Source organism: Passer domesticus, chromosome 30, assembly GCF_036417665.1.
Source record: "Passer domesticus isolate bPasDom1 chromosome 30, bPasDom1.hap1, whole genome shotgun sequence".
Classification (NCBI taxonomy): domain Eukaryota; kingdom Metazoa; phylum Chordata; class Aves; order Passeriformes; family Passeridae; genus Passer; species Passer domesticus.
In genome coordinates this window covers 1,786,813-1,813,449 of record NC_087503.1, presented here as the reverse complement: position 1 = coordinate 1,813,449, position 26,637 = coordinate 1,786,813, and the positions used below count along the sequence as shown (strand labels likewise).

The following is a 26,637-nucleotide window of genomic DNA, read 5'->3' as shown; positions in this document are numbered from 1 at the left end:
CAACACTGTTGCAAGGGGATTTTTCCTCTTTTGATTATAGACCAACAGAGGAATGAGAGGCAGAGCAGGAATTGTAATCCCAGAATCACAAAACATTCTGAGTTGAAAGGGACACACAGGATCACCAAAGGAATGTTTGAACATTTACAGAGACTCCAGAACTGTACCTTTGGATGGTCAGTCTTTCTGCTGGGAGCCTCCCAAAGGGCCCTCAGCCCTGGACAGCAGCAGCATCACCTCTGCAGGGCCCAGCAGGGCTCTCCTGAGCTGCCCTTGCCCACCTGCACACAGAGCCTGCCCCAGCCAGGGCCCTGCACACAGGCAGGTTTCTGTAGGGCCGGGGCCAGGGCACACAGGGTGGGATGGGCTCTGTGAGCGCTGGCAGGGACAAGGCTCCTCTCAGGAGGGAATGTCCAGGCCCAGGGAGATGCTCAGGCAAGGAGAGGGGGCTGAACAGAGCAGTGCTGGGGCAGGAAGGCACTGTTGGTGTGTGGGAGGTGCCGGGCACAGCTGGGCACGGGAACACTGTCCTGAGTGCCCGGCTGTCTCTGCCCTGCCCTCTCAGACACAGTAACACAGCATCTTCTCTTGTTTCTGCCCTGCCCTGATATTGTCACTGTTATCTGCTGCTCTCAGGGAGGCTCTGGCATTTGCAGCAGCTGAGTCAGGCACTGCCCTTGGTATTCCTGCCAGGCAGGGCTGTCCATGGGAATGGGGTGTCCAAGCTTCCCTGGGACCTGTGGGGCTGTGGGCAAAGCAGTCCATGGGAAATGGGAATGAGCTGAGCCCCCTTCCTGAGATCCCATCATGGGCACAGCCAGGGATCTCCTTGCTGTGCCCTTCCAAGCTCTGAGCTCCTCTCCTGGGTACAAATCTGTGCCAGAGCCTCTGGCAGTTCCCTGAATGTCCCACGGAAAAGGGCAGAGCTGCCACAGCTGAGGAAATGCTGCTGGGTGTGCCAAGGGAGCTGTGAGTGTCCTTGGCAAAAGGGAGTACTGACACCTTGTCCAGAGACCCTGAGAGAGGGTGAGACACTCAGGGATCCCTCTGCTCTGGGCAGCGTCTGGTTTATCCCAGGCTGACCTGGGAGTGTGACTGTGCTCTGATTGCAGCCAAAGGTGCAAAGCCAGGGCAGTTGGGAACAAGCCCATCCAGCCCCTCACCTTCCCTCAGCCTCTCCCATCTCTCAGTGGCCAACTCAAAGTGCAGCAGAAATGCTGGGGATTTCTGACCTCAGAGATCCTGGAATGATGTGTGGGTAGGAAAACAATTCCTTATAGCAACTCCTGGCATCTATTTCCTTTAGAAGTGGGAGTGCAGATGCAACCAAGCCTTTCTGCATTAGGAGAGATTTTCCTGACAAATCCTGAAGATCCAGCCTTGTCCATCTGCCCCATGGCCACAAACCCAGGGCAGTGGGGCAGGGATGGCTCCTTGAGAGCCCCCATGCACAGCCCTGATTGCTCCTGGCACACTCTGCCAGCACAACTGGAGCTCAGGCAGGAACCTGGGTGAAGCTTTTCCCAGAGCAGGAACAAGGGTGGATGAGTCACAGCAGAAGAGGCTACAGGGAATGGCCCAGGTTTGGCTCCAAGCAGCCTCTCCTGACTTGTCACTGTCCTTTCTCCATGAACAGGTCCCCATGTGCAGCCCCAGCAAATGTCCAACAGCAGCTCCATCAGCCACTTCCTCCTGCTGGCATTGGCAGACACGCGGCAGCTGCAGCTCCTGCACTTCTGCCTCTTGCTGGGCATCTCCCTGGCTGCCCTCCTGGGCAACGGCCTCATCATCAGCACCGTAGCCTGCGGCCACCACCTGCACACGCCCATGTTCTTCTTCCTGCTCAACCTGGCCCTCAGTGACCTGGGCTCCATCTGCACCACTGTCCCCAAAGCCATGCACAATTCCCTCTGGGACACCACGACCATCTCCTACACAGGGTGTGCTACTCAGCTCTTTTTCTTTATGTTCTTCTTCTAAGCAGAGTATTTCCTCCTGACCATCATGTGCTACGACCGCTACGTGTCCATCTGCAAACCCCTGCACTATGGGACCCTCCTGGGCAGCAGAGCTTGTGCCCACATGGCAGCAGCTGCCTGGGCCAGTGCCTTTCTCACTGCTCTGCTGCACACAGCCAATACATTTTCCCTGCCCCTGTGCCATGGCAATGCCCTGGGCCAGTTCTTCTGTGAAATCCCACACAGCCTCAAGCTCTCCTGCTCCAAATCCTACCTCAGGGAACTTGGGCTTCTTGTGTTCTCCCTCTGTTTGGTATTTGGTTGTTTTGTGTTCATTGTTTTCTCCTATGTGCAGATCTTCAGGGCCGTGCTGAGGATCCCCTCTGAGCAGGGACAGCACAAAGCCTTTTCCACCTGCCTCCCTCACCTGGCTGTGGTCTCTCTGTTTATCAGCACTGCCTCATTCACCTACCTGAAGCCCCCCTCCATCTCCTCCCCATCCCTGGATCTGGCCCTGTCAGTTCTGTACTCGATGGTGCCTCCAGCCCTGAACCCCCTCATCTACAGCCTGAGGAACCAGGAGCTCAAGGGTACCCTGAGGAAAATGATGAATGTATCTTTTCAGAAATGTTAAACTTTTCTGCTCCAGAACCTTGTGAATGTAACTCTTTACAATCTAGGCCTTTTTTTCCTCTTTGTCCATTTTGTCACTGGGACCTTTTCTTATTATTATCCCGGTGTTAAAATGTTTTTTATAATATACTCTAGTACTACTCTGAGCATTTCTACATGAACTTCCACTTCTCTTTTGTAACACAAAGGCTTTTAGGTGGCTTGTTCCCTCTGTATTTGAATAAAAATAAGTGGCTGTCCTGACCTGTGTGTTCAAGGCATTTCCTCAGCCCTTCTCTGGCTCTGCAGGGGCAGTGCCTGTGTGCAGAGGTGGAGGGAAGGGGCTCCCAGCACAGCAGCACAGCCAGGGACAATGGCCCTGCCTCTTTCCACATCTGCTCCTCCCAGCTCCACACTCCCCTTCCCAGCCCTGCTGTGGGTGCCAGGCCGGAGTGCTCTGGCAGCTTGGTCACTGTCCTGCTGCGTGTCCGTGCTGTGCCCTCAGGCAGGGACAGGCCATGGGCACTGCTGGGACACAGCTGGGCTCCAGCACAGCAGCTCCACCAGCAAAGGGCATCTCCTGAGCGCAGGGCAGGAAGGCTTTGCTCCCCTCCAGAGGCACTCTCAGGACTCTCAAGAGGCTCCTCGTGTTCCTTGTGCTCCCAGGGCTCAGTGGGATGAGATCAGGGTCTCACTGGGGCCTTCAGGGGACTCAGGTCTGGGTCAGGTTTTGCTTGTTGGTGGCCAGTGCCCATCAGATGCTGAATGGTCTGAGCTGAACCTTCCTGCGGCTCTGCAGCTTGTGCCAGGGCTGATGGCAGGGGAAGGTTTGTCTGGAGGGCCTTGGGAGCTGCCAGGAGAACACAGGGGACCTGCAGGGACAGGGTGTGCCAGGGAGCAGCAGGGAGTGGAGCTGACTGGGCACAGGCCTGGCCAGGCTGGGGTCACCCCGAGATCAAGGACTGAATGTCTGCTGTGAGCCAGGAGAGCTCTGCAGCCCAGGGACACAGCAGGCCCAGGGAAAGGAGTTTGGGAACTGCCTGCTCTGAGCCTCAGGGAACTCCCCCAGGAGGATCCAGGGCAGCCCCAAGCCCCTCTGGCAGCCCTGGCACAAGGCAGGCACCTCTGAGCCCCCTGCATGGCCCCCAGAGCCTGTGTGGGAGGGGGTGAGTGCAGGGAGCAGCATCAGCTGCCTCTGTGTGCCAGGCTGAGCAGCAGAGCCCAGCAGAGGCAGCCCAGGGCCCCGGGCAGCACAGCCCCCGTGCTCTGCAGAGCAGCAGCCCCAGCTCGGGGCTCTGGGCAGCAGGGCAGGGGCTGCAGCAATGGCTGCTGGGGCCAGCACAGATGTGTTCCCCTGGGAAAGGCTCTGGTGGCAGCTGGCATGGGCCAGGAGCAGAGCAGGAGCCCGTGGGTGTGCAGAGGAGCCCTGGCAAGAGGCTGCCCTGTCCCTGGGCCAGCAGGAGCTGCCTGAGGAGCCCTGGGGCCAACACTGCTGCTGGGCTGGGCAGCAGGGCTGGCCCTGGGGCTGCAGGAGCTGCCCGAGCTGAGCATCTGCTGAGCATTCCAGACCCAGAGTGGCTGTCCCTGACCTCCAGTGCCTGCAGTTCCTGCTGCAGGGCTAGACCTGACTCTGCTGCTCTGCTGGGCTGGGGCAGGGGCAGGGAAAGGCTGAACTGGGCAGTGCCAGGGAGAGGAAAATAATGGAGCCTTGTCCCCATGAGTCCCCACAATGTCAGAATGGTCTCCATGGTTCCATGAGGGCCCAGTGTCACAATGGCCCCTTGGTTCCATTAAGCCCCACAGGGTCACCATGGTCCCCTGGTCACATAAGGCTCTGCAGTGTCACAAGGGCCCCTTGCTTCTGTGAAGCCCACAGGGTCAGTTTTCCCAGTGGCAGGGTCAGCACCAAAGCCACAGACACCAACTGAAGATATTGTGTAATTTATATAAGGTAAATCTGCAAAAATTACTAAAGTAAAGCACATAATAATTAGAAAATAGTTACAAAAGGAGCAGCTCAGCAATGCACTCAACCATGACCACCACAGATTGCCTGCAGTGATTAAGAAAGATCCAGCACCAGTTCCCCTCAGGCTGTGCCATCTCCCAGATCCACAGAGCAGCTGGGGGAAGCTGTCCCAGCCAAGGGCTGCAGAGCCACTCCTGGACACTGGGAATTCCTGCAGGTGCCTCCAGCCACAGGTGAGGCTCCAAGCCCGCTGTGAGAGGGCCCAGCTCTGACAGTGCTGAATGAACAAACTGACAGCACTTCCAGTGTGGCAACATCTGGTTTCATCCTCTTCTTGGGTTCCTCCCAAAGCCTGGCCAGGGCCCCAGGAGGAACCAAGGGAGCTGACTTTGACCATTCAGCCCCAATCAAGGCCGGATGGGGCCTTGTCTGATTTTTAGATACAGAAAGGTAAATCCACATTTCACCAATGAACACATGCAGAGATCATATTGCCCACAGTGATTCATTAATGAGTAGATACAAATATAACATTTGGTGGGAAAATTTATTTAGAGGTCAGCTTTGGCTCAGGGCCTGTTGTTCAGGCCTCAGACAGGGCCTGGTGCTGAGGCCTCAGGACTTCAATTGGTCCTTTAACCTGTAGAGGAACTACAACTCATAACAATTCTTTCAATAACACAGTTTAGATTTAGGCATTAGGCAGAAAGGCATTGTGTCTTGTTCTTCAATTAAGTGCTGTTCAAATTCATTACTCAGCTATAATTCACATTCCTTTTAAAACAGCCCTAAATAGTTATTATTCTCTGTTATTTTATCAAATGTCCCTTTTTTCTTGAGACTGTGTCTCTTTTTAGACATGTCTCAGTACTCCATTTCCAACACAGTGTAATGAATGAACGAGGCCAGTTTTCGAGAAAAAAGATGAAAAAGGCTCTCATTTATTGAAAAACAAGATGGAAGAAACAGAGGGTCCAAGATAAGCTTGGACCCCCTCACAACAGCTCAAAAAAAAATAACAACGTGCTGCGAACACATTGGGCTCTTTTCCACGTGAACTAATCCCACTGCCCACGAACCAGAAAGCACCACACCCAAACGAAAACCCCCCCATTTATAACTCCCTTTGGTCCAGGATTGGTGGGGTTTGGATCCGTGCACTGATTGGGGCAATTTAGGCACTCTGATAGGTCTTTAGTGAGGTTCATTCTGGGCCAATCATTTCTTCAGGGCATTGAATGATTACTTGGTGCACTGGCCCAATCACTCCTCGCCTCATCCACCTCCCGTCCCCACCAAGTCCTGGACACCTTTTCTCCTCACAAAAAACAACTTCCCATTCCTTCCCCAAAACCAATAGGACCAAACTTATAACAGCATGTGTGAGAGACACTCTGGAGTTCCCTCCCTTTGCCTCATGACCGTCTCAAGGACAGACATGGGGAGCCTGAGGACCCTGATGGGAATTGTGGGCTGCCAGTGGTGGATGAAGGCCAAATAATCCTGAGGCCCCTGAGCAGAGTTCTGCCCTGCCAAGCGATTGTTCACAGCTGTGTCTACAATGCCTGCTTCTGGCAGAGCCTGCCAAGGAGGTGACATGCCCTGTACACTGGCACCTGTTTGGTGACAATAGCTTGAGCATTTCCCCACCTCTTGGCCTGGTGGGACTTTTCTGGGGTAACCTTTGGTGGTCCCTCCCCTCACAGAAGAGCTATCCTCTGCTTTCCAACCACCGTGACAGACAGACTGAGATGGGAGAAGCCTCTCTCTCAAGGACTGAGACATGAAATCTCTCTATGGAGAAGCTCCCCCCTGACAAGGACTGAGACTGAAACCCCTAACACGGGGGAGGTGTGTGGGGGAGCCGACCTGACCAAAAGTGAGATGTTTGCCTGCAGGTGTGGCCATTGGACCAAGAAGACAATGGTTCTCACCTACTGCTGAGAACACAGACTGGCTGTACCTTCTTTTCCCCTCAGTGATTTCAAGGGACTTCTTCTTTATTGGATCTGTTCCCCCTCAGTGATTTCAAGACCTGTTCCCTCCTTAGGAATGGACTATACTAGAACCTTGAGTTAACCAGGTGTTCTGAGATTCTTCCTCACATGACAAAAGGGATGTATTAGCCGGACCATGAGGATTTTGTCTCTCTGTTGGTAGCAATATTCTGCCTCCTCTCTCTTTCTCTCTCTCTCTCTCTCTCTCTCTCTCCTTTCTAATCCTTCTATTGCACTCAATAAAAGGTGCATTTGTGTTGATGAATGCTGAAATCCCCTCGGTGTTGTTTGTGCACTCTGAGATCAGTTAATGAACCATCACGAGCCCCGCTTGTATGAGCGGATGGTGACAGCGTGTCACTGCAGCCCCGTGTCCCTTGGGAATTGTATGGGACACAGAGCATGCCCACTGTCTGCATTTTCCGTAAATCCCGTGCATTTCCCTGTCTCCTTGGGATGTTCCCTGTGGCACAGTGAGGTTACAGGGCTATGGGCAGAGAAGAAACCGGAAAGGCTTTCCTGGAGAAATGTCCTGGTCTTTCCAGCACCACTGGAGGCTATTTCCTCTTGTCCAAGCCTTTCCCTTGCTAGTAAAGACCAAGAAAATGGGGCTAAGTTAATCTTTCTGTATCTTGTTGTTTGGAACTTCTTGAGCACACTAACTCAATGTTGTAGTAATGCTGTCTTTGACTGCAATCCTGGATTGAAACTTCAAAGGAATTTCTAGATGAATGATAGAAGTAAGATGATGACGTAATCAATTAAAATCAACTATGCCTGAAAGGACTCCAGTGCTTTCTGAGGGAGATTGACATAATTGTATATATCCCCATGATGTGAAGACTGTGGCATGAATTCCATGGTTAGAGATGAACACCTCCTCATGTTTTGAGGGTGCTGGAGGATGTTTAGATTTGTAAGAACTTTATTCTTTTTTATACTCTAAGGACTTGCAGAAATCTGCTGGGATTATAGTCTGACAACATTCTGATTTCTCCTAATGGTGTTTTAAAGATCTGCAAAAGTTATGGCAAAATGCTTCTGTTTCTAACCTCACCTTCCAGTTTTTCTATGTGGAGTGAGTTGTGGTAGATCATAGTTTGAATGCTCAGTATATGAAAGAATGAAATCCTTTTGCTCTCACTGAAGGTTCACTGAAGAGATTGCTGTTAGAGCTGATCCACCAGTTCTGTAGAGCATTTCAAAATGACTGCATGGGACATAAAACTGTCTATAAATTTAGAATCAATATTTCTATATTGACAGAGTCCCTTATGTTTTCCAAGTAATTCCTAAAAAAAATGTAAGTCCTGGTTTGTGAAGATTTTAGAATGATTTTCCGGAATTTAGATGGAGTCATGGGGTGAGATGCCCATCCATGCACTCTAAATGCATTTATCAAGCCCAAAAAAGAAAGCCATTGTAGAATGGAGTTCAAACAGCCCCCACTGGAGGGCGGCGCTGACTGCCAGAATCACTGTCAGTGCTTGTGAACCCCGAGGGTTTCTGCAGCCCGGGCTCTGCAAAGCCTGGGGCTGACAGATGCAGGCAGGTGCCCCACATGCTTAGACCTCAGAGATAAGAATTGCTTTTCTTCCACTTCGGGAGGAACTTCCCTGGGAGTCTTGTCTTTGTTCACGGCAGTATCCAAAAGATTGTTGGGAAATGTGGCTGTGTAAGTCGCCACAGGCAGGCAGCTGGAGCAACCACAAAACCAAGAGGAACTTTATTTCAGTACGGCGCTAAGCTGTTCCTACATCATGAAATGATGTAGAAAAGGGAGATGTTCTTTCCTTTCATCACAATTGTTTTGGGATACTACTTTTATAAATGACTACTGCAATTCAATAATTAATTAAATTTATGAAGTTATCAAAGTATAAATTTGGAATAAAAAAGAAGCTAAAATTGACTCTAAGCCGGGTGATCAGAGTTGGGGAGATTTAGGATTTGGCCCTTTTGCACCACAGTCCCAATGGGTTTCCAAAGAGCATTTCTCAGAGGGTCCCTTTTATACAGTTCTTTGTGCCCTGGAAGGGTTTCTTCTTCAGCATATTATCACGGTTTCTGGAACTGGTGGATAATTCCCGGATTGCTGTGAGGTAAAAGGCTTTCTGGGGAAAACTTCTGATGATGCTTATCAATATGCCTCCTGCTGGAATCTGGTCAAAGGAAAAATCCCTTGGAATATACATTGGAATATATGTCTCTGGAGACAGTGTCTCCCTGCTATTTGAATTTCTATCGCTTAGTTTGTGGTTGCTGGTGATGCTTACCAAAATGCCTCCTGTCAGAGGAGAGAAATCCCCTGGAATGTACATTTCTGGGGACAGCTGCCTTCCTGTTTGAATCTCTATCATTTAGTCTGATCACTGCCTTTTTGGCCACTGGTTTTAGTACACATAATGCTGTGGGGTTTTTTATTTTATTTCCTTAACCACCAGTTATTTTATAGTGAATATTACACCATCCTTCTCTCCACATTTTTATCTTAATGGCTGATACCACAGCCCATCCCTTCTTTTGCAAGATAGAAAAGCATTACCCTCAAAAGTAACCAAAAGAACATACAACTGTATTTAAAACAAAACAAAACAAACAAACAAACAAAAAAAAGCAGGTGTTTTGCATTGAACAGTAAATAAAAAACAAAAGTGTTTGTAAGGTTTCGATAGACTAGAGAACTTGGAACTATTTACATCCTGGAGACCCAGTTAAGGCACTTGGTCACTGAACGTTCTGAATCATTCTCTGTGTGAGGTCAGGCTGGCTCTTGGTCCCCTCACTGGGCTTTGTTCAGCAGCAAACTCTGGAATAAAAGGAGCAAGAGAGAAAACATTTGGTTGCATTCATCCAACAGGCACACCTGGCAGAACACAATCAATGACTGGAGTGATTTTACTACAAGAGGAACTGCAAGACTTTTTGACTTTCAGCAGCTGCCTCTTTCTGCAGAGGATTTTTACAGCCTGCCAGCCACTCAGCCAGCCACATCATGTTTATTTTCTTTTGCAAGTTTGCCAGCAGATCATGGCAATGCATCCCTTTGCCCAGAGGGGCCCACAAAACTTGGTGTTTTATGGAAAATGACACTGCAAAGGCACCACGGGATGGCAGGTTACAGCTTTTCAGTATTCCCCACTGCTTGTACCACAGGACAATGCAACATTTGTAATGATTAAAGTGTACAATCAAAAACGGATCAGCAGCTCTAGGATTTCCTTCTGGTCCATACTGATCCAAGGCCCAGCAAGGAGTCAAAATTCAAGTGCTGTTCAGCTGTAGCAAAGCTACTCAGCAAGTGCTTCCCTGAGAGGGCAGCTCTGCCCCATCCCTCCCTCTCTCTTTGCTCCCAAAAGAAGTGCTCATGAGGAGGCAGAGGCCGGGGTGGCTGCAGGGCCAGCCCTGGCTGCTGTCTTCAGAAACTACAGGCAGGGCTGTAAAACAAACACTTACTGTCCTAACTTCAGGTCTTCTTGTCTTGGCTTCATGTGGCACAGAAGTCACTGGAAAAGGATTCTTCTCATCCCCTGCAGATCCCTGAAAAACCACCGAGAGAAAGCTGCTCAGAGAGAGATGCCTAAAGCAATTGCAAAGTCAGGCTTTCCTAAATTTCCAGAGAAAATGTCCATTTCTCCCAGGCATAGTCTATGCACCGGGCTCTCCCCCTCTTGCCTTCTTTCCCAGCAATCCCTCCAGTAACTGAAATGCCACCTTGGCTTCTCACCTGGCAGCTCACAGTGCTTTGCACCATTCAACTTCTCCCAAGCACAGAGAAATTCAGCAGCAGATTTCCTTGCTCAATAGCTGGGAGTGCAGTGAGGGCTGGAAGCAGGAAAATGATCAGGAAAAAGCAAGCAGTTAGAAGGCAGCTAATGCACTCTGCACAGTCTGGCCTAAGACAGAACACAGACACATGCTCCCTCACCCCCAAATATCATAGACCCCATGTCCCAAGCCATCATTAAACTGCCAAATTTTTTATAAAAAGCAAGTAAATTCTAATTTTTTAACCCATAAATGCAGCAATTTCCTCTGACTTATATACAACCTAAGGCCCAGATTGCAGTCCTTTTCTTTTTATAAATACACTCCTTTTTATACACACACTCCTTTTAGTTGCAGTCGCCTACAGTCAGAAATGGTGACTTATCTGAGAGGATGTTTCTGCAGTGCATCACACAGCACGCCTGGGTTGCAGGAATACTCCCACCAGCCCTCCTGGATACCAATGGTGATGGCCTGGGTTTGCTCCTCGGGGTCTTCCTCCACTTTCCTGTGCTTGGCAAAGAATCCATCCTGCTTCCTGGCAGGGTTATCCACGGCAGGCAGCTCCAGGTTGTCAGTCACAGCTCTGGGTCTCTTTTGCATGGTCATGGTGAACTTTGGTTCATGTTGTGCAGCAGTCATGGCTGGCAGTGGTGGCAGCAACACATTTGCCCTCTCAGTTTGGAATGAGTCTTCTGAGGCTCTGGACAAGAAAAGCAAATTCATGACTCTGATGTACATGGAATGTAGGCATTTCTTAAAAGCTTGGCTACATCCTGCCATTCATGGTGTTGTTTCAGCAATGCAACAAATTCAGAGACAAGAGGCTTCAAAGAAGAGGCAGTTTGAATTGGCAGAGACTTTCACATTCAGTAACAGAGTGGCCTAGCACATCTCTGATCATCTGAAATCAGGAGATCTACGGAATTCCGGCAACAAGAAGCAGCACCAAGTAGCTCTCAACTTTGTTTCACCACTGCTCATTTGCACCATTTGCAGTCAGCATTGCAAAGTTTCCAAGAACACACCAAGCAGAAATTCCCAGCTCATAGAATGCAACATCAAAAGAGCAGGAAATGAACTTAAATGCAGTGGGAATGCTCAGGTGTAAGGCTGCACCTCTTGCCTGACTCTGCTGTGCATGGCACAGTCCTCTCACCTCTTTCAGCAGCCACTTTTCCTGTGCTTTGGTCCCCACTCACTGCAGACGTGCTCCCCAGCTGCTCTGCCTTGGCTCAGCTGATGCTGTACCAAGGACCATTTGACACAGAGCACAGCACCATCCCCGACCTGCTCCAGAGCCCTCTCTGCCCAAAACTACCTCCCACCCTTGCCACTCCAAAAGCCAGCACATGACTAAGACAGCTGCTCATTTTCCCTGAGGGAAAGGGAGGAATTCCAGAATCAAAGCTCTTCCATTCCTAATGCCATTGGAACAGCCCTTCTCCCAGACAATCAACAGCCCTGACACCTCTGTGCTTTCAGAGAATGTCAGAAGGGAAAGGCTCCCTACCCTGACCCACCTACACCCTCAGAGCTGCTTTCTGCACTGGGTGCTTTGGTGGGGATTCTTAAAATCACAGAGTTTTAGGAAAGCTACAAAAAGCAAACCTCAGAGACAACAAAGCTACGATGAGAGCTAAGCAATGGCCCTAAGATTTATCAACAGAAAAATTACAGAAGAAGTAGAAAACTCAGAGAAATCAAACAATGCTCTGTACATTAACACTTGTCCCTAAGCTACAGAGAAGTATATCTAGCAAGATATTAAGAAGTTCTAGGCTTAATACTAGAGCTCTGTGCAGTGTCTTTTAAAGCTTATCAACAGGTATTATAGTCAAAAGAAGCAAACTTTTTTGAAACAAAAAGATATGTACATATAGTAGTTATATAGAACTACTGTCTAGATGATTTCCTTTGTGTGATTAGTCAAAAAAACTTTTAAACTAAGTTGTAACATTAAGTTCTTTATCTGCTACCAAAAATGTAAACTTCTTCTCATTGTCATAACCATGGAATAAGACTAATGCTAAAAAATAAACTTAAGACATGCTCCAACATGGGAACAACAATCCCATCCCATTCATCATTTCTACATAAACCCTCAACCAACAGCAGCTTCCAGCATGCAAAGGCCAATCTGCAGCAGCTGAAGTTGCAGAAGGCACACCATGTTAGAAGCAAACTCTGGAGTGTCTGGACAGGAGATCCAGTTCTTCATGCTACCCTTCTGAAGAAAGACTTAGATTTACACATCTTTCTTACATCCCATCACTGCATACTCACTTCAGTTGATTGGAGCCTTTGTTGGCTGAAAGCTGAAAGTATTTGGTTGGGAATGTTTTGTCTCATTCCTTTTTCTTCCTGGGAGTGTCCCCTTTGTCTTCCTTCTAGTAGGAAGAATAAAAAAAGGGAAAAAATTGACTCAGGTCTTAGAAGTTCACCTAAAGTACAGACCAATACAGCTCACTTTGATAGATTCTGGCTGAAAACATTAAAAATAACACACTGGAACTCCTTTGAGAAGAGAAGCATCATGGCTCCACTGCCAACCTATGAAGGGGAAACTCCACATGGGTTTTTCAAGCACCACCTTGCTCATTGTCCAAACCCACCTGCCCTGGCCCCTCTCACCTTCTTCTTTCCAGGGGACTCCTCAGGACTCCTCATGGCTTTCCTCTTCAAGTCTGCCTTCCTTGAAGGCAAGAACAACTTCTTCTCCCCAGGAGGCAAGGGCACTTTCTCCCTGTGCCATTCCCCAGGCCTGTGGCTACTGGGGATGAGGGCATCACATTCCTGAGCATATCTCAGGAGCCTGGCATCCAAAAAGCCTTTGGCCTTGGCCTGCTGGGAGCCCTTGTCCTTTCTCTCCTCAGAGGGCTTGTGAAGTGCCGGCTGCAGGGCTTTTTTAGTGATGGAGTTTAGCTCCTCTGTTTTCTTGACTCGAGGCTGGTGCTTGCAAGACTGGTCTGTGATCTGCAAAAGACCAGGCTCACTCTCCAGTTTCAGGACTTTTTTCCATTTGTCATGCACCAGGGGCTTGCTGGGCCTTTTGATACCCACAGTCTTCCTGGGCAAGGCCTCCTTGGTGTGCACAAGAGGCTTCAGAGAGCTGTGTGTGCTCATAACGTGAGATTCCTGAGGAGCCTGAGTCACTTGGCCAGAGGTCTTGTGAAAATGCTTGGCGGTTTGGCCAGAGGTCTTGTGAGTGTCCTCGGCCACTTGGCCACAGCTCTTGAGAGGAGGCTCCCTTGCCTTGGAGTGGTGCTGGCAGGAAGTGCTGCTGATGCCCTGCTCCTGCTTTGCACCCTCCTCACGTCCATTCCCACGGGCAATTTCCCTGGGACCCTCTCTTGGCATCAATCCTTGCTTTCTCTGGGTCACCAGGTTGTCAAGGCGCCACTTTTTAGCAGTTGATGGCTCAGGCTGCCAACAAAAGAGAAAAGAAGGATTCAAGACTGGTGCCTTTTGTGACTCTTTCTGTCCTAGCACAGCTCACCAGAGCCCAGGGACTCTTGCCCAGAGGTCATCAAGTCTGGCCTTTGGCCTGTGAAGAAATGACTCTAAACTAACCGGCAACAAACTTGCTCCTTGAGCACCATGGATGGATATGTGAGGAATAAAAAACCATAAACCAGTCAGTGGCAAATACCTAAGCCTTCATTGCAGTGAGAGGGGTCTTACAAATCACTATTTCCAGGGCAAATCTGGCAGAATTTGGTAACAAAGTACAACATCTGCTTCCTTCCTAAGACATGACACTGCAGTGGGCAAGGGGCTGTGGGAGCAGCCTCTCCATGGTCTCTGAATTCACCTCACACACTGACAGGTCCAGCACCCTTGGAAGGTTGTCCTCCTCACTGTCACTGCAGCTGATCTCTCTGTCACACACTGAGGAGCTGTGGACTCCCTGGTGCTCCCTGACTCCGAGCTGCTGGGCTGTGCTGCTGCCACCCTCTTGTGCTGGGACTGGAGAGCTCTGCAAGGCCACCAGGAGACAAAATTAGGAAGCAGCAGAGGGGAAGATTACTTACATATTCCACTGACATGGAAGCATTCAAACCTAAAACTGAACCCTGTGTTTGGGCACTGAGAGCAGACGGGAGAAGGCCAGAGGAATACATTGCCTTACTCAAAATACAAAGTACCAGAATGAAAAAATGCTTGCAAATTATCAAACCTCCAACTCACACCCATTCAGACAAACATAAACAGCTCCCAAAGCTTATAGAAATTTTATCTTTATCCCACTCTGCAACAAACAATATTATTAGCATATAAAGTGAGGTTCCTAAAAAGTCCATGTGAAATACTATATTTCTTTGTGTTTCTTTTGAAATAAAAGAACTCCAACACATTTTTGAAAACCTCTACTTGGGCAATTGAAGAAAGCTTTACAACAAAGGAACTTGAAAATGTAATCAGTAGATCTACACAGTTTAGGTAGCTGTAGCATTACTTGTCCTGCCAGGCACCAAAACCATAGCTAGGAATGATCCGATTCAGCTGGTATCCCTTGGCATTTATGTCAGCCTCAGCATTATCAGTAGGTTGACGAGTACCAAGTGGGACAAGATGTTAAGCACCACAGAGCTTAAAGGAAGACAAAAACTTCAGTCTGGTACACAAAGACTTAAGAGGTTTTTTCTTCACTTTTGTTATGTTTTGCTTTTTATCACAGCCATTGTAGTCATGACATGGTTTAGTGCACTTGGCATTGCTGGATTAACAATAGGACTTGATGACCTTCAAGTGCTTTTCAAACCTTAACAATTTAGTGAATCCATCATACAATAACATTTTTGCTGTTGGTGAAAATTCCCTGCAATCAAGTTTGCTGAGAAAAATTTACTGATAACCCAAACTGATTTGCATTCCAGGTTCTTGTAAGCAACTGCCCAGCAGAGATGAGAACAGAGCCTGGTTACTTACAATGCTCGTGGCTGAGAACTGGGCAATGTTTCTGAAGCTGTGCCAGCCTGCTCTGGAAAGCAGAAATGAAAACATTGCATTTATATGCCTCCCTCAGAGCGTATATTACCCTGTGGTCTCTCAGCACCAGATTAGAGAGTCACTTTCTTCTAGGGAGGGCTTTGCCACCAAGATTGTTCATCACTCCAGATGGGAATTCCCTAACTCAATACTGCTTGTCCTCTGCTGAACTGCTACATTGAGCTGAAGGTAATGAATGGTCAGAGTTTCCTAAGCCATTCCTAAATCCATCCCTGTTCAGCAAAGCAGAGGAAATCACCCTGCTTCACCAATAGGAACACTTGATGGTCTCTGCTACAGAGAACACACAAAATTACCTGACAGCACACAAAGAACTGTGTTTACTTTGCACGTCTACTTACTCTGCTTCTGTGCTGCAGATCCATCAGGTTGGGATTCCTAGAATAAAAGGACAAAGGAGCTTAGCATGGAGTCAAACAGCACATCTACTGACATCAAAACTGTGTTAATGGCACCTTATGGGCATGCGCATTTTTGAATAAATCTTTTGAAAACACTCTAAGAGCTGCCAAAGAGCTGAGCTGAATTTCTGCTCAGCAGAAAGATCTCTTGTCATTTCTCAGAAGGCCTGGCATAAATGGGCTGGGTCACCTTTGTTGCCAATGGAAGTTTGGAAGTCTCTGCTCTTGGAGGCGTCTGGAGATGGGGCAGGAGAGCTGGCAGTGAGCTGCTCATTTCCTGGAAAGAGAGGGAGAGAAGCAGCTCTCAAAATGGATTTTGCCCCCACCCGGTTTGTTAATGTATGTGAAACATTAGCAGACACAGAGATCTTCTATTTAAGAGCACTTACCGTGAAAATTTCTTCAATTGGTGGCACATCAGAGGGCTTCTTTGCCTGAAACAAGAACGAGGGAAACAGCAGGAGTTTGTTTGGGTTTGTTACTAATTGGCAGGAACTCAGCAAACCTTTGCTTACCAACAGCTCCATAAATGTATTGCAGATGTGTAAGAGTAAGAATGAAAAAGGCTGATCTAAAGGAGAGTTAACAACAGAGACCAGGCATGGACAGAGCTGAACCCAGCAATGTCAACTCCTCTTACTCTTCCTGCTCTGAGATGTCTGTCTTCCCTTTGCAATCTGGCAATCAGGGGGCACTGCTTTCATCTCTAAACTACTGCTCCTCCTCCTACTGATCTTTATTACTATTACTAATTTTTGAAATTATTATAATTGTTTTAGTTATTATTATCATTATCACCATCATCATAACTACCATATCCTTATTATCTGTAATGTTTAAATAAAGTATGTTTTTGTAATCTGCTCCCTTTATGAAACTGCACTTTCCCTAAGCTGCTGTTGAAGCAGTTGTTCCTTGCCTGCAAAGGCACAGGCTGCATGTAAGACTTGTGCATAAAGCCTCAGTAGTTTAAAAAAACACTAAAGCAGTTAGAAATAATAATTGCCAATTCTTCTAAGACAGTTCACAAGAGACAAGAATATTTGTCATTTCGACATATAAAATCAGAGTCTTTCTTTTACTGAAGTTAACAAAAAAACAAACCAAAACCACCTGGGTATAATGCAGCCCCACACAAGGTACAGCTTCTGCTTGGTTTCTAACTCTCAACACTGTTTATGGTCAGGGAACTCAGGCAGGTCTCCAGGCAGGCTCCTTCTGCCAAGACTGGATTTCTGCTCAGCAGCAAGATCTCTTGTCATTTATTGGAAGCCCCGTAATAAGTGGGCTGGGTTACCTTTGCCTGCACAGGAAATTTGGAAGTCTCTGTTCTCTCAGGTGACTGAAGGGAGGGCAGAAGAGGGGGCAGGGGGCTGCACATTTCCTGCAAAGAGAGGGAGAGAAGCAGCTCTCAGGACACAGAGGGAGTTTTACCCTTTCCAGAGTCAGAGGGATCCACCTCCCCATGGATCTGTACAGGCTTTCCCATGGAGATCTGCTACTGAAGAGTACCCACCTTCAATATTCCTTCAATGGACTGCACAGCAGTGTGCACCATGGGCTGGAACAAGAAAGAGGGAAGCACTGTCAGTTTGTTTGGGGATTTTCCTCATTGATAGCAAACAAGCATGCACTCAGTCAACATTTCCTGACCAGTAGCTCTAAAAATGTCATGCAAGTCCATTCATCATGAAATGCTAGTAAGGAATAACAGTTTCATCTGAAGGGCACTGAGGAAAAGAGACCAGGCACAGCAAGAGCTGAAACCACCAGTCACCTCCTGCAAGATCATTGTCTGGCTTCCCTGGCAGTCAGGAAACACCCTTTCCATCGCTGACTTTTTATTCATCTTATTAAGAAAGTATGTTTCTGCAGCGTCCTCCCTTTACTGAATATAATTTCCTTTACCTAGTAAAGTAGCAGCTAAGCTCTGCCTGCAAAGGCATAGGCAGCCACTGCAAGTGAAAGAGTTGAGCAAAAAGTTTCATTAGTTAAGAAAAACAGTTAGAAAATATAGTTTTCAATTCCAGAGAAATTCCCAGTTCAGTTCTAGAGAAGGAGTAATATTTGTCATTCACCCAAATAATACGAGACTCATTTTTCTGAAGTAAAAAACAAAACAAAAAAAAACCCCAACCAAACAAACCCCAAAAATCAAACGACCTTCATTGAAATGCAACCCTTGTAAGGTGCAGTTGGTTCTTGGCTTCCAGTTCAGAACACTCTTCCTACTCAGGTAACTTGGGCTGGCTCCAGGCTGGTTCCTCCTGCCAAGATTGAGCTTTTGCTTGGCAAAGCACTTGACCATCATCACTTGGCCTCCTGGAAAGGCATCCTACTACTTCTTACACACAGCACTTGAACACAGAAAAGGGTTCAGGCTTACAGGCACAGGAGCTTTTCTGAAGGACTAAAGCAGAGACCACAAACTTCACACTAAGCCCAGCTCATGGACCAGCTCTGCAAGGTTGCTTTGATTCTGGTGAGCATTTCTGGCACAAGAAAAGCACCCACACATGGAGCTCATGCAAGATAGAGCAGACTACTCATCTGTTTTCAGCCAGCTTCAAGGGAGAAATTATCCTATTTCCTGAGAATAGCAGTGACTTTAAGTTATCCTCAAATTCTGCTTCTTGCCTCCAGACTTTGTAAACTGCAGAGGAACACAGCTTGAATTGCCCTTTTTATTGTTTGGTTGGGATTGTTTTGACTCTCCTTTTTCAACACACTTCAAGGAAGATGTCACATTCCTGTTCCTTTCTGCACACTGACACTCCCTAATTCTTGGCCCTGCCATGAAGCCTCTGACACATCCCAGTCTGTCAGTGCAGGCAATACCAGGCTCCCGCTGGGGCTGAGGGGCTCCTAAAGACACGAACAAGGAGGTTGGCTTTACAAACAGCTTTGTTCATGTGCTGGGAGAAGAGGTGAAACCTGGCACTGGAGCACAAGAGATACATCTGAGCTTCATTGATGCACAATTTTCAAGGCTTCTCACAGCTCCTTTGGAAAAATGCCTTCAAGAGACTGGGGTGACGTAGGAAGCGAACGTTCTGCTTTGGGCAAGAGGAGAAAGAGCTGTTCAGTGTCTCTGTGAAGGCAAAGTGAGTCCCTGCATGGTTATCCCCTGTGGATTAAGTCACTCTGCACTGCATTCTGCTTGTCTGTTCCAGCTGGAAGCCTCAAGGTTTCAGTGCTGCCAGGAAAAGAAGCCATCAAGAAGGAATTCCCAGCTGCAGGTGACATGTGCCTTAGACGCTGAATGCACCAAACTCCTGGCCTGGAGGAAATGGCTTTCTGAAGGGATGTCCAGGGATTTGCCAGGAAAAATCCTATTTGGCGTGTGGCTGTTCACTATAACTGAGGCCAAAGACTTTAATTCCAGTGGATTTCAAAGCAGGAGGAGGGAAGAACAGCAGAGTTTCTTCTGCTCTAGACCTCTTCACTGTCAGGTTCCCTGCAGGGCACGAGTCTCCCCACAGCTCTTGTTTCACCCAAAACAGCAGGGAGGGGTGACCTTTCATCCCAAGGCCCCCTTGATCAGCCTTGCCAAGATCCTTTCTCTGGCTGAATCTTTCTCCTGCATGCAGCACAGCTCACGGGATATTATCTGAGAGCCAAGGAGCCCAGCCCTGTTGCCCAATCACCTCTCCCATATTGAACACCCAGCACACAGGCCATAGATGCAGGGCTGCAGCCTCACTGTATCTTCCTCCTCCTCCCTCTCCAGGCTTCAGCACTGCAGGGCTGTATGATCAAAGACAGGTTCATCTTTCCGAGAAAGTCGAAGGAAGGAAATATGATATCAACAGAACTGAAACAAGCAGAAAATGAAAGATGGGACTTTTCCCTTACAGAGCCATTGTCCAAAACAACCATGAAGAGAAACCAGTGACTCAGGGGCCACAGTCAGTGATCCCTACTGCAGAGGAGGATCATTCAGCATATTCACTCCAAGTTTCATCTCTCAGCTCCTAAATGGACTCTTCCTGGAATGAAAACTCCAGAAGGGCTAGACAATGATGCCAAAGGACAAGTGGGAACACTGCCTGGTTTAGCACCCGAAGTCCAGGAAGGGTTTATAAAGGAGAAAATCTAGAAAGGAAGCAGAGGGCAAGAAATGTCTGATGCTGCTGCAGAGGTCTCAAGGGGACACCTGAAGAGTGACAGTATTTAAGGCCTCCTGTCCTGACTGCCCGCAGACAGCAGAGAGGGTGAGGCAAGGGGCTGTGGGAGCAGCCTCTACATTTGATTTGCATTCACCTCAGGTGCTGGTGCTCTTGGAAGTGCAGACACTGAGGAGCTGTGGCACTCCCTGGTGCTCCCTGACTCCGAGCTGCTGGGCTGTGCTGCTGCCACCCTCTTGTGCTGGGACTGGAGAGCTCTGCAAGGCCACCAGGAGACAAAATTAGGAAGCAGCAGTGAGGAAGGTTACTTACTTATTCCATTGACATGGCAGCATTCAAAACTAAAACTGAACTCTGTGTTTGGCCACTCAGAGCAGAGGGATGAAGGCCAGAGGAATACATTGCCATGCCAAAAATAAAGCATATATGAAAAACCACTCTGGGAATAATAAAACCTCCAACACCCACCCAGCCAGACAAGAATGTAAACAGATTTCACTGCTACATTATGAAGCTGCATTCAGCCAACTCAAGTTGATAAAAACTACCAAAACGGCCCAGTGCCTTTCTGAAAGCCCCAACCCCCAAAAGAAACACTTCCAATAGAGGGTAACAAATTTCAGGATGGATTCTTGGTCAATACAAAACCAGAGGATCTACAGACACACTGGGGGTGAGGAGGAGAATAGAATGGAGCACCAGGGGAAATACAAGTCTGGTTCATAGGCCAACTCCAGCATGCCTGGATTGTTCATTTCTAATGGCACCCTTCCTGAAACCCTCACAAGAATGAAACCAATTAACAACAGCAGCTCTGAGCAGCATCAAACCAAAGGCTGCAGCTTCAAGGGAAACCAGGAAGCCCTTCCCTCTCCCCCTCAAATGAAAAGTGGTTTGTTTGTTCTAGAGGGTAGTATGGGGACACAACTGTACCTTGGAGGAGCCAGTGAAGAAGATGGCTTTTCCACAACCTGTTTTGGTCACAAAAACAGAGAGGAGAGGAGGAGGCAAGGTTAGCTGAGGGAACTCAGCACAGTGCAACAAGTGGGGATGATTTCAAGGCATGTCTGTGTGCCTGGCGTAGGCACCACCTAAAAGCCACTTGGTCAGCAGCACTCTCAGCACTCCCACTTCTGGCTAACACTCTCAGATAATGCTTGTGCTGACAATCAAGATAAAATGGGCTTTGTGCTTCCACACAAATGACATGCTTCAAGTGTTCCAGAAAAACATCACATTGCAGATCACAACTGAAACACAAGTAGGAGTCCCTGAACCATTTTCCATTCCTCTGCCTCCTCTGGCTCAAACGTGTTACAGCTCTACCCATACAGAGCCTACTGAAAACAATGGAAAAGAGGCAAGAGAAGTTTGCTGCCACATTGGCCCACTCAGAAACACTCTGAGGCACAACGGCATCTGGTTCTCAGGAAGGCATGGGGCTGGATGCCCTTTGTTTCCCAAATGGAAATTTGGAAGCCCAGACATGAGGCAGCAGGTCCAGAGCCTTTGGACAAGGGGAGCTCATGAAAGGCAACCCCCAGCTTGAGGGAGGAGCAGCTCTGGCTGCCTGGCATGAGTTGTCAGTCTGGTCCTTGAACTGCTCTAGGCAGCGTTACGCTCACAGACTGAGAGGAAGGCTGATCTTACAACTCCAGCTTTTATCCCTACTTCTCCTCAGCCCAGCCCAAAACACACTTTCAGGGAGGGCAACGTCTACTGAGTCAGCAGGAGCTGAACAATGTATTTTTTCCCCAACCACTTCTTTCATGTATGCAAAACATGAGCAAATACAGAGATCTATTATGGAAGAGACCAAACTTCAACGTTTTTGCAGTGGATGGCACATCAATGGGCTTCTTTTTCTGAAACAAGAATGAGGGAGGCAGGAGGAGTTTGTTTGGCTTTTTTACTAATTGACCTGGACACAGCAGCATTTGGTTACCAACAATTCTAGAAATGGCATGCAATTCCGTTCATAATCCAGTGCTACTAAGGATCAAAAGGCCCATCTGAAGGGGAATTGAGAATGGAGGCCAAGCGGAAAAGCAGCTGAAATTCCCAAAGTCATCTCTTCTGCCACTGAGGAAAAGAGGAAATCCCTTTGGAACCTGGCAGGCTGGAAATATTCTTTCCATTTGAAAACTACTGCTGCTGCTACTACTACTGCTACTACTACTACTACTACTACTACTACTACTGCTGCTGCTGCGGCTATTTATCATTACTGTGATTATGATGATGTAAGTATGTCTGTGCAGTTTTCTCCCTTTATGGAATTCTACTATTATACTATCAAGCAACAAACTTTGTCTTCAAAGGCACAGGCTGCCTCAGCATTTAAAAAGTTCTGCAAGAAGCTTCCTTAGTTAAAAGAAAAACAGCCAGAAATAATAGATCCCAATTCTTCTAAGCCATTTCTAGAGAAAGGGGAATATTTCTTATTCACCCAAACAAAAGGAGACTCCTTATTCTTCTGAAGGCAACAGCAGTCTGGACAAGACACTGACTTCTGATGTTTCTGGAATGATGCCCCACAGTTTATGCAAGTTCTGGCTGACTTTAGGCATCCACTTGTTGCCCCTGCAGGATTTGCAAATCCCCGACTACCACTTCTCACTCTTCCCTTGCTTGGCAAAGTGATGGATTTAGCAGCCAAATTTGGAGCAGTGGAGGTTCTCCAGGGGTGCTCAGAGACACACTATGGAGAGAAGTTGGCTTTGAGCTACTCCAAAGAGCTGAGTCCATGTCCAGATGATGGCAGAAGCTGGCAGGGACTCCAGCCCTCCCTCAGAAACACTTTGTCTGACAGAAAAACACTCCTTCCCCTCCCTCACTGCACTCTCCAAGGAAGATGCAGCATCCCTGCTCCTTTCTTCACACTCCCTCAACTGGGCTTGCAAGCAGCAAGGAAAAACACCGCCCATTGCTGGGAGCCTCAGGGCTGATTGCAGCACTCTGCACTTTCAAGGGCTGGAGATCCACACTGCTGCTTCATCTTTTTGGCATGAAGCATGGCTCCTGCAGAAGGCAAGGCCCTGCAGTGCTCTGCTTCTCTCAGCTGCCTCCCGTTTTCCACATGATGTTGCCTCCAGTCCTTTGCAGCTGATCAACAGCTTTTTCCAGGAAAAGCTGGCTGCAGTCTCCAGCTCTTCCTTCTCATTCCAAAGCCAAACACAATTTGAAAACCATCTCCATGGCCATCCTACACCAACTGCTGTGCTTCAGCACTGTGGGCTCCTACATTCCATAGGGCACAGCAACATCCCAGTGCTGATGGATCAGCCTGGCAAAACCCCAAATTGCACTGGGCAACCAAGTGCCTTTGACCTCTGGGGAGGCTGAGCCACAAACCAGGCAGGGCCTGTGTGCTGCTCCCGTGGCCTTGAGGGACTGCAACAACAGAGGACCCCAACAATGGAACTCACCTTGACAGGCTCAGGAAGGATTTCGGGTTGTGGAGCTTTGGTTTCTGACCTCCCATTTGAGAGACCTTCACTGCTGACACCGTAGCTCTGTTCAGGCTTAGGTCTGGTGCTCAGTGATTCTGGTGAGGATTCTCTCCATATGTCCTCACATGGATTTGTCTTACTGGAGGCTGGCCTGTGACTGGAGGCCTGGGAGTTGGATTGGGGCTTTTTTGGGATCCATCTGGGATTCAGAGGGGACTCATTGCTCAGGAGCACCTTGGAGTCCACATCGCCCAGCAAGTTCTTGATGCGCCTTGACAGCTCATCTTCTTTATCTGTCTGCAGCACAAGAACAGAGAGGGGGAAATGTCAGAAACAGCCCAAGCAAGAGATCCAGCTCAGCAAGAGACATTGCTCAGCATCTTCATGGAATCACCATGCATCCCCACAAGGGCAGTTAGGCAAGCTCAGTGCAGCAGACGGGAAGATGCCGTGTTTGCAGGAATCAGGCTCTAGGCTGCTACAGCCCATGCAGAAGGCACAGCTCTCCTCTCCCACCCCAAGCCTCCTTCCTTCTCTCCTTCCAGCCTGCACTCCTCTCCCATTACCTTGTAGGGCTTGGCAAAGAGGGGAGTCTTCTCCAAAAATGGATCTTTCTCCTCTGGAGCCACCTGCCTCCTCCGCCTCTCTTGCTCCAGAATACGGAGCAAGTCTCTGTTGTTCTTCCACCTTTCACACAGAGACACAGAAAAGAGACTTAACACTCCAGGCCCTGTTTATACTCCCTGCAGAAACGGGGCCTTTCCCACAAGGGCACATGGCCAGCAGCAAAGCAATGTTGAAATCCTCAGCATGCTGACAGTGGACAGATCAGTTCTGTCCACTGTGTGCTGTGCCCCAGAGCCATGAGACACACAGGGGACAGCACAATCCTTCTCAGGGAATGCTACTCCTGATCCCAGCCTCCAAGAAGGCTGGGAAGGGAAAGACTCTCCCCCCATTTCCTTGTGAAAGGCAGAACCAGTCACTGGGCTGATCAGCACATGAGCTGGCAAATCCACTTGCAATGATTAATGGGAGAAAGCGCCAGTCTTGTTCTCCTTCAGACCTCTCACCCCAGTCTCCCCCTTTGCGAGTCAAACAGAATCTTCTGTTCTGAAGGTGTTTCAACTCTCAAGGCATGAACTTTGCCCACTTTATTAACAACCTTGGAAATTCATTCTCGACTTCAAACATACATTTGGAAAGCTGCTTCCCTAGGAAATCATGGAGCTGCATTTAAAGCCATCCTATCAGCGTAATTAGAAAGGAGTTCTCAGGAATTCAGAAAACACCAGGTCAAATCCCCCTGTTCCTTCTCAGCCACATATGTATGTACTCAATCACGGCTGAGAAAACACAAGAAAACAACAATAAAGTGTCCCAGCATGGAAAGCCAGATCCTTTAAACTGTCCCTGGCCTTTGAAAGACTACTGCAAAATGGGGCAAACTCTGGCTCTGATATTTATGGACATCAGGGAAGGAAAAGCATGCAGGCACAGCGGATGCAGGTATCTCTATCTACTCTACTGCAAAGTCTTTGTACATACAATTCATAAAGTCTTCTTTGCAAATGAAATTCCCTAGTGTCCCGGGTTGCAAGGGGGGAGCTTTGTCTGCTCCAGCAGTGACATTTACTCCAATACCACACCAATAATCAGCTCCTGAAAGTTTAATCATTCCTAGAGCCGAGGCACAGCTGCCTTATCTCATCCTGAGGGGCTGCCACTTACAATCAACAGGTTTTTGCACTGGATGGCATTCCTAATTCAGAGTCTATGAGTCTGCTGTCTACTGAAATGCCCAGACTTTTTAGATAAGCCTGTAGATCTCCCAGTCTCCCCAGCCCTGGAGACACCTTTGCTGCCCATGTCTGGCCTGCCCTTGAAGGTGTTTGTCCAGATGCTCTTCAAACCCTTTGCAAACCTGAGCTCTGCACCCACTCAGAACCCTGCACATTTCCCTTAAGGTCAGGGAACACTGGAAGCTTTGGGAACTGCACCTCCAGGCTTTGCACCAACACGCCCAGCACCTGGGAGCCTTGGTGCAGGGAGACTGCACAGTCCCAAGCCCTCCATCTCCAGGGCGAAAACAGCTCAGCACTGCAGATTTACAAATAGTCCTGTACTTGCTGCAGCTGCTCCTCACTTGATGTGTCACCAGGAAAACCCCAACAACCTGACTGCTCAAAGAAGCAGATGAAACTGAATGCCTGCCATGAAACATCACCTCAGTCCTCATCATCTTCAAATATCTTTTGACACAAGAAGTAAAAATTCACACAATTCGCCCCCATCCCAAAAAAACGCAACTCGTGCTTTGCTACAGACTGAAACAGGAAAATACTCCTAGGCCAAAAGCATCCTCAACTGCAGAGGGGAGTGCCCTGGCTCCAGCAATAAGAGATTGGCTTCAGAAATTTCAGCAGAGAATCTGTCCTGACCCAGGATCTCATCCAGGCCTGGGTCTGTAACAGAAGCTCTTAAAATACCAATGTGCTCTGAAGCCACTCTCACTGGCAGGCAATCCTTACTTCATTTCTCCCACTCTGGAATGCTGATTCTTGCATAGCAGGGGGAATTCTTTTTCTAAACCATCACAACATTCAGCACAGCACCCGGGAAGCCAAGATTACATCAAATTAATTCCTACTTGTTGTCTCTCTTCTGCTTGTCTGTTGGTTCCATTAGGAAGCCTCAGTTGGAGTCAGCTTCTCTGGAAGAGAACAAACAGATATTCACCATCTGCACGAGTTCATGCCTAAAGGGGAGGTCAAGATCTCCAGGGACTTGCTGCACTCAGAGCCTGGAGTGCCCGACTGGGACTCATTCCAGTGCTCCTAAACAGAAACCATCCAAACACAAGGATGAGAATGGGAGAACCAAGAGATCCATTTTCCCCTTCCCCCAGCAGGGATGCTGCATTTCAAGTGAGCACTGAACTCCAGATTTGGCCAAGAGCATAACAAACCAGGCCACTGCTACAGGCTCCAGGAAATTTAGTTCCATGTTCAGAACAAAAGTGCCCTAAGAACCCTGCCTGTAGACAATTAAATGGGCCCCACATGAATGGCAGCATTTGTGGAAAGAGAAAGGAAAGAAATGGAGGGTAAAAAAAAGCCATAAAAAGACAGTTCTAGATGAAAAGATAACAATATTCCCTCAACAGATGCAAGAGGGAATCTTGCAATGCAGGATCTCAAAAAGCCACAAAAAGGACTGAAAACATTTACATTTCAATTGGTGATATTCACTTGCAGCACTGCAAACTCTGGAGGGAGCAGAATCATTTCTCTCTGGGGAGGAGGCTACAGGAGCATCCTGTGATGGCTTCTGAACCACC

General features: G+C 48.2%; 1 protein-coding gene and 1 pseudogene across 1 annotated transcript; one reads left to right on the top strand and one right to left on the bottom strand.

Moving 5' to 3' along the window:
* The window catches only part of LOC135287561 (zinc finger protein 345-like), a 737,501-nt pseudogene that overhangs the window by 472,123 nt on the left and 238,741 nt on the right, over positions 1-26,637 (bottom strand).
* On the top strand, positions 2,005-2,830 carry LOC135287517 (olfactory receptor 14J1-like). Its single transcript, XM_064400811.1, has one exon. It carries the CDS (start codon positions 2,005-2,007, stop codon positions 2,590-2,592), a length of 588 nt encoding a protein of 195 aa, XP_064256881.1. The 3' UTR covers positions 2,593-2,830.

Coding starts and splice junctions, on each gene's coding strand:
- LOC135287517 (XM_064400811.1), top strand. CDS start 2,005: ATGTGCTACGACCGCTACGTGTCCATCTGCAAACCCCTGCACTATGGG.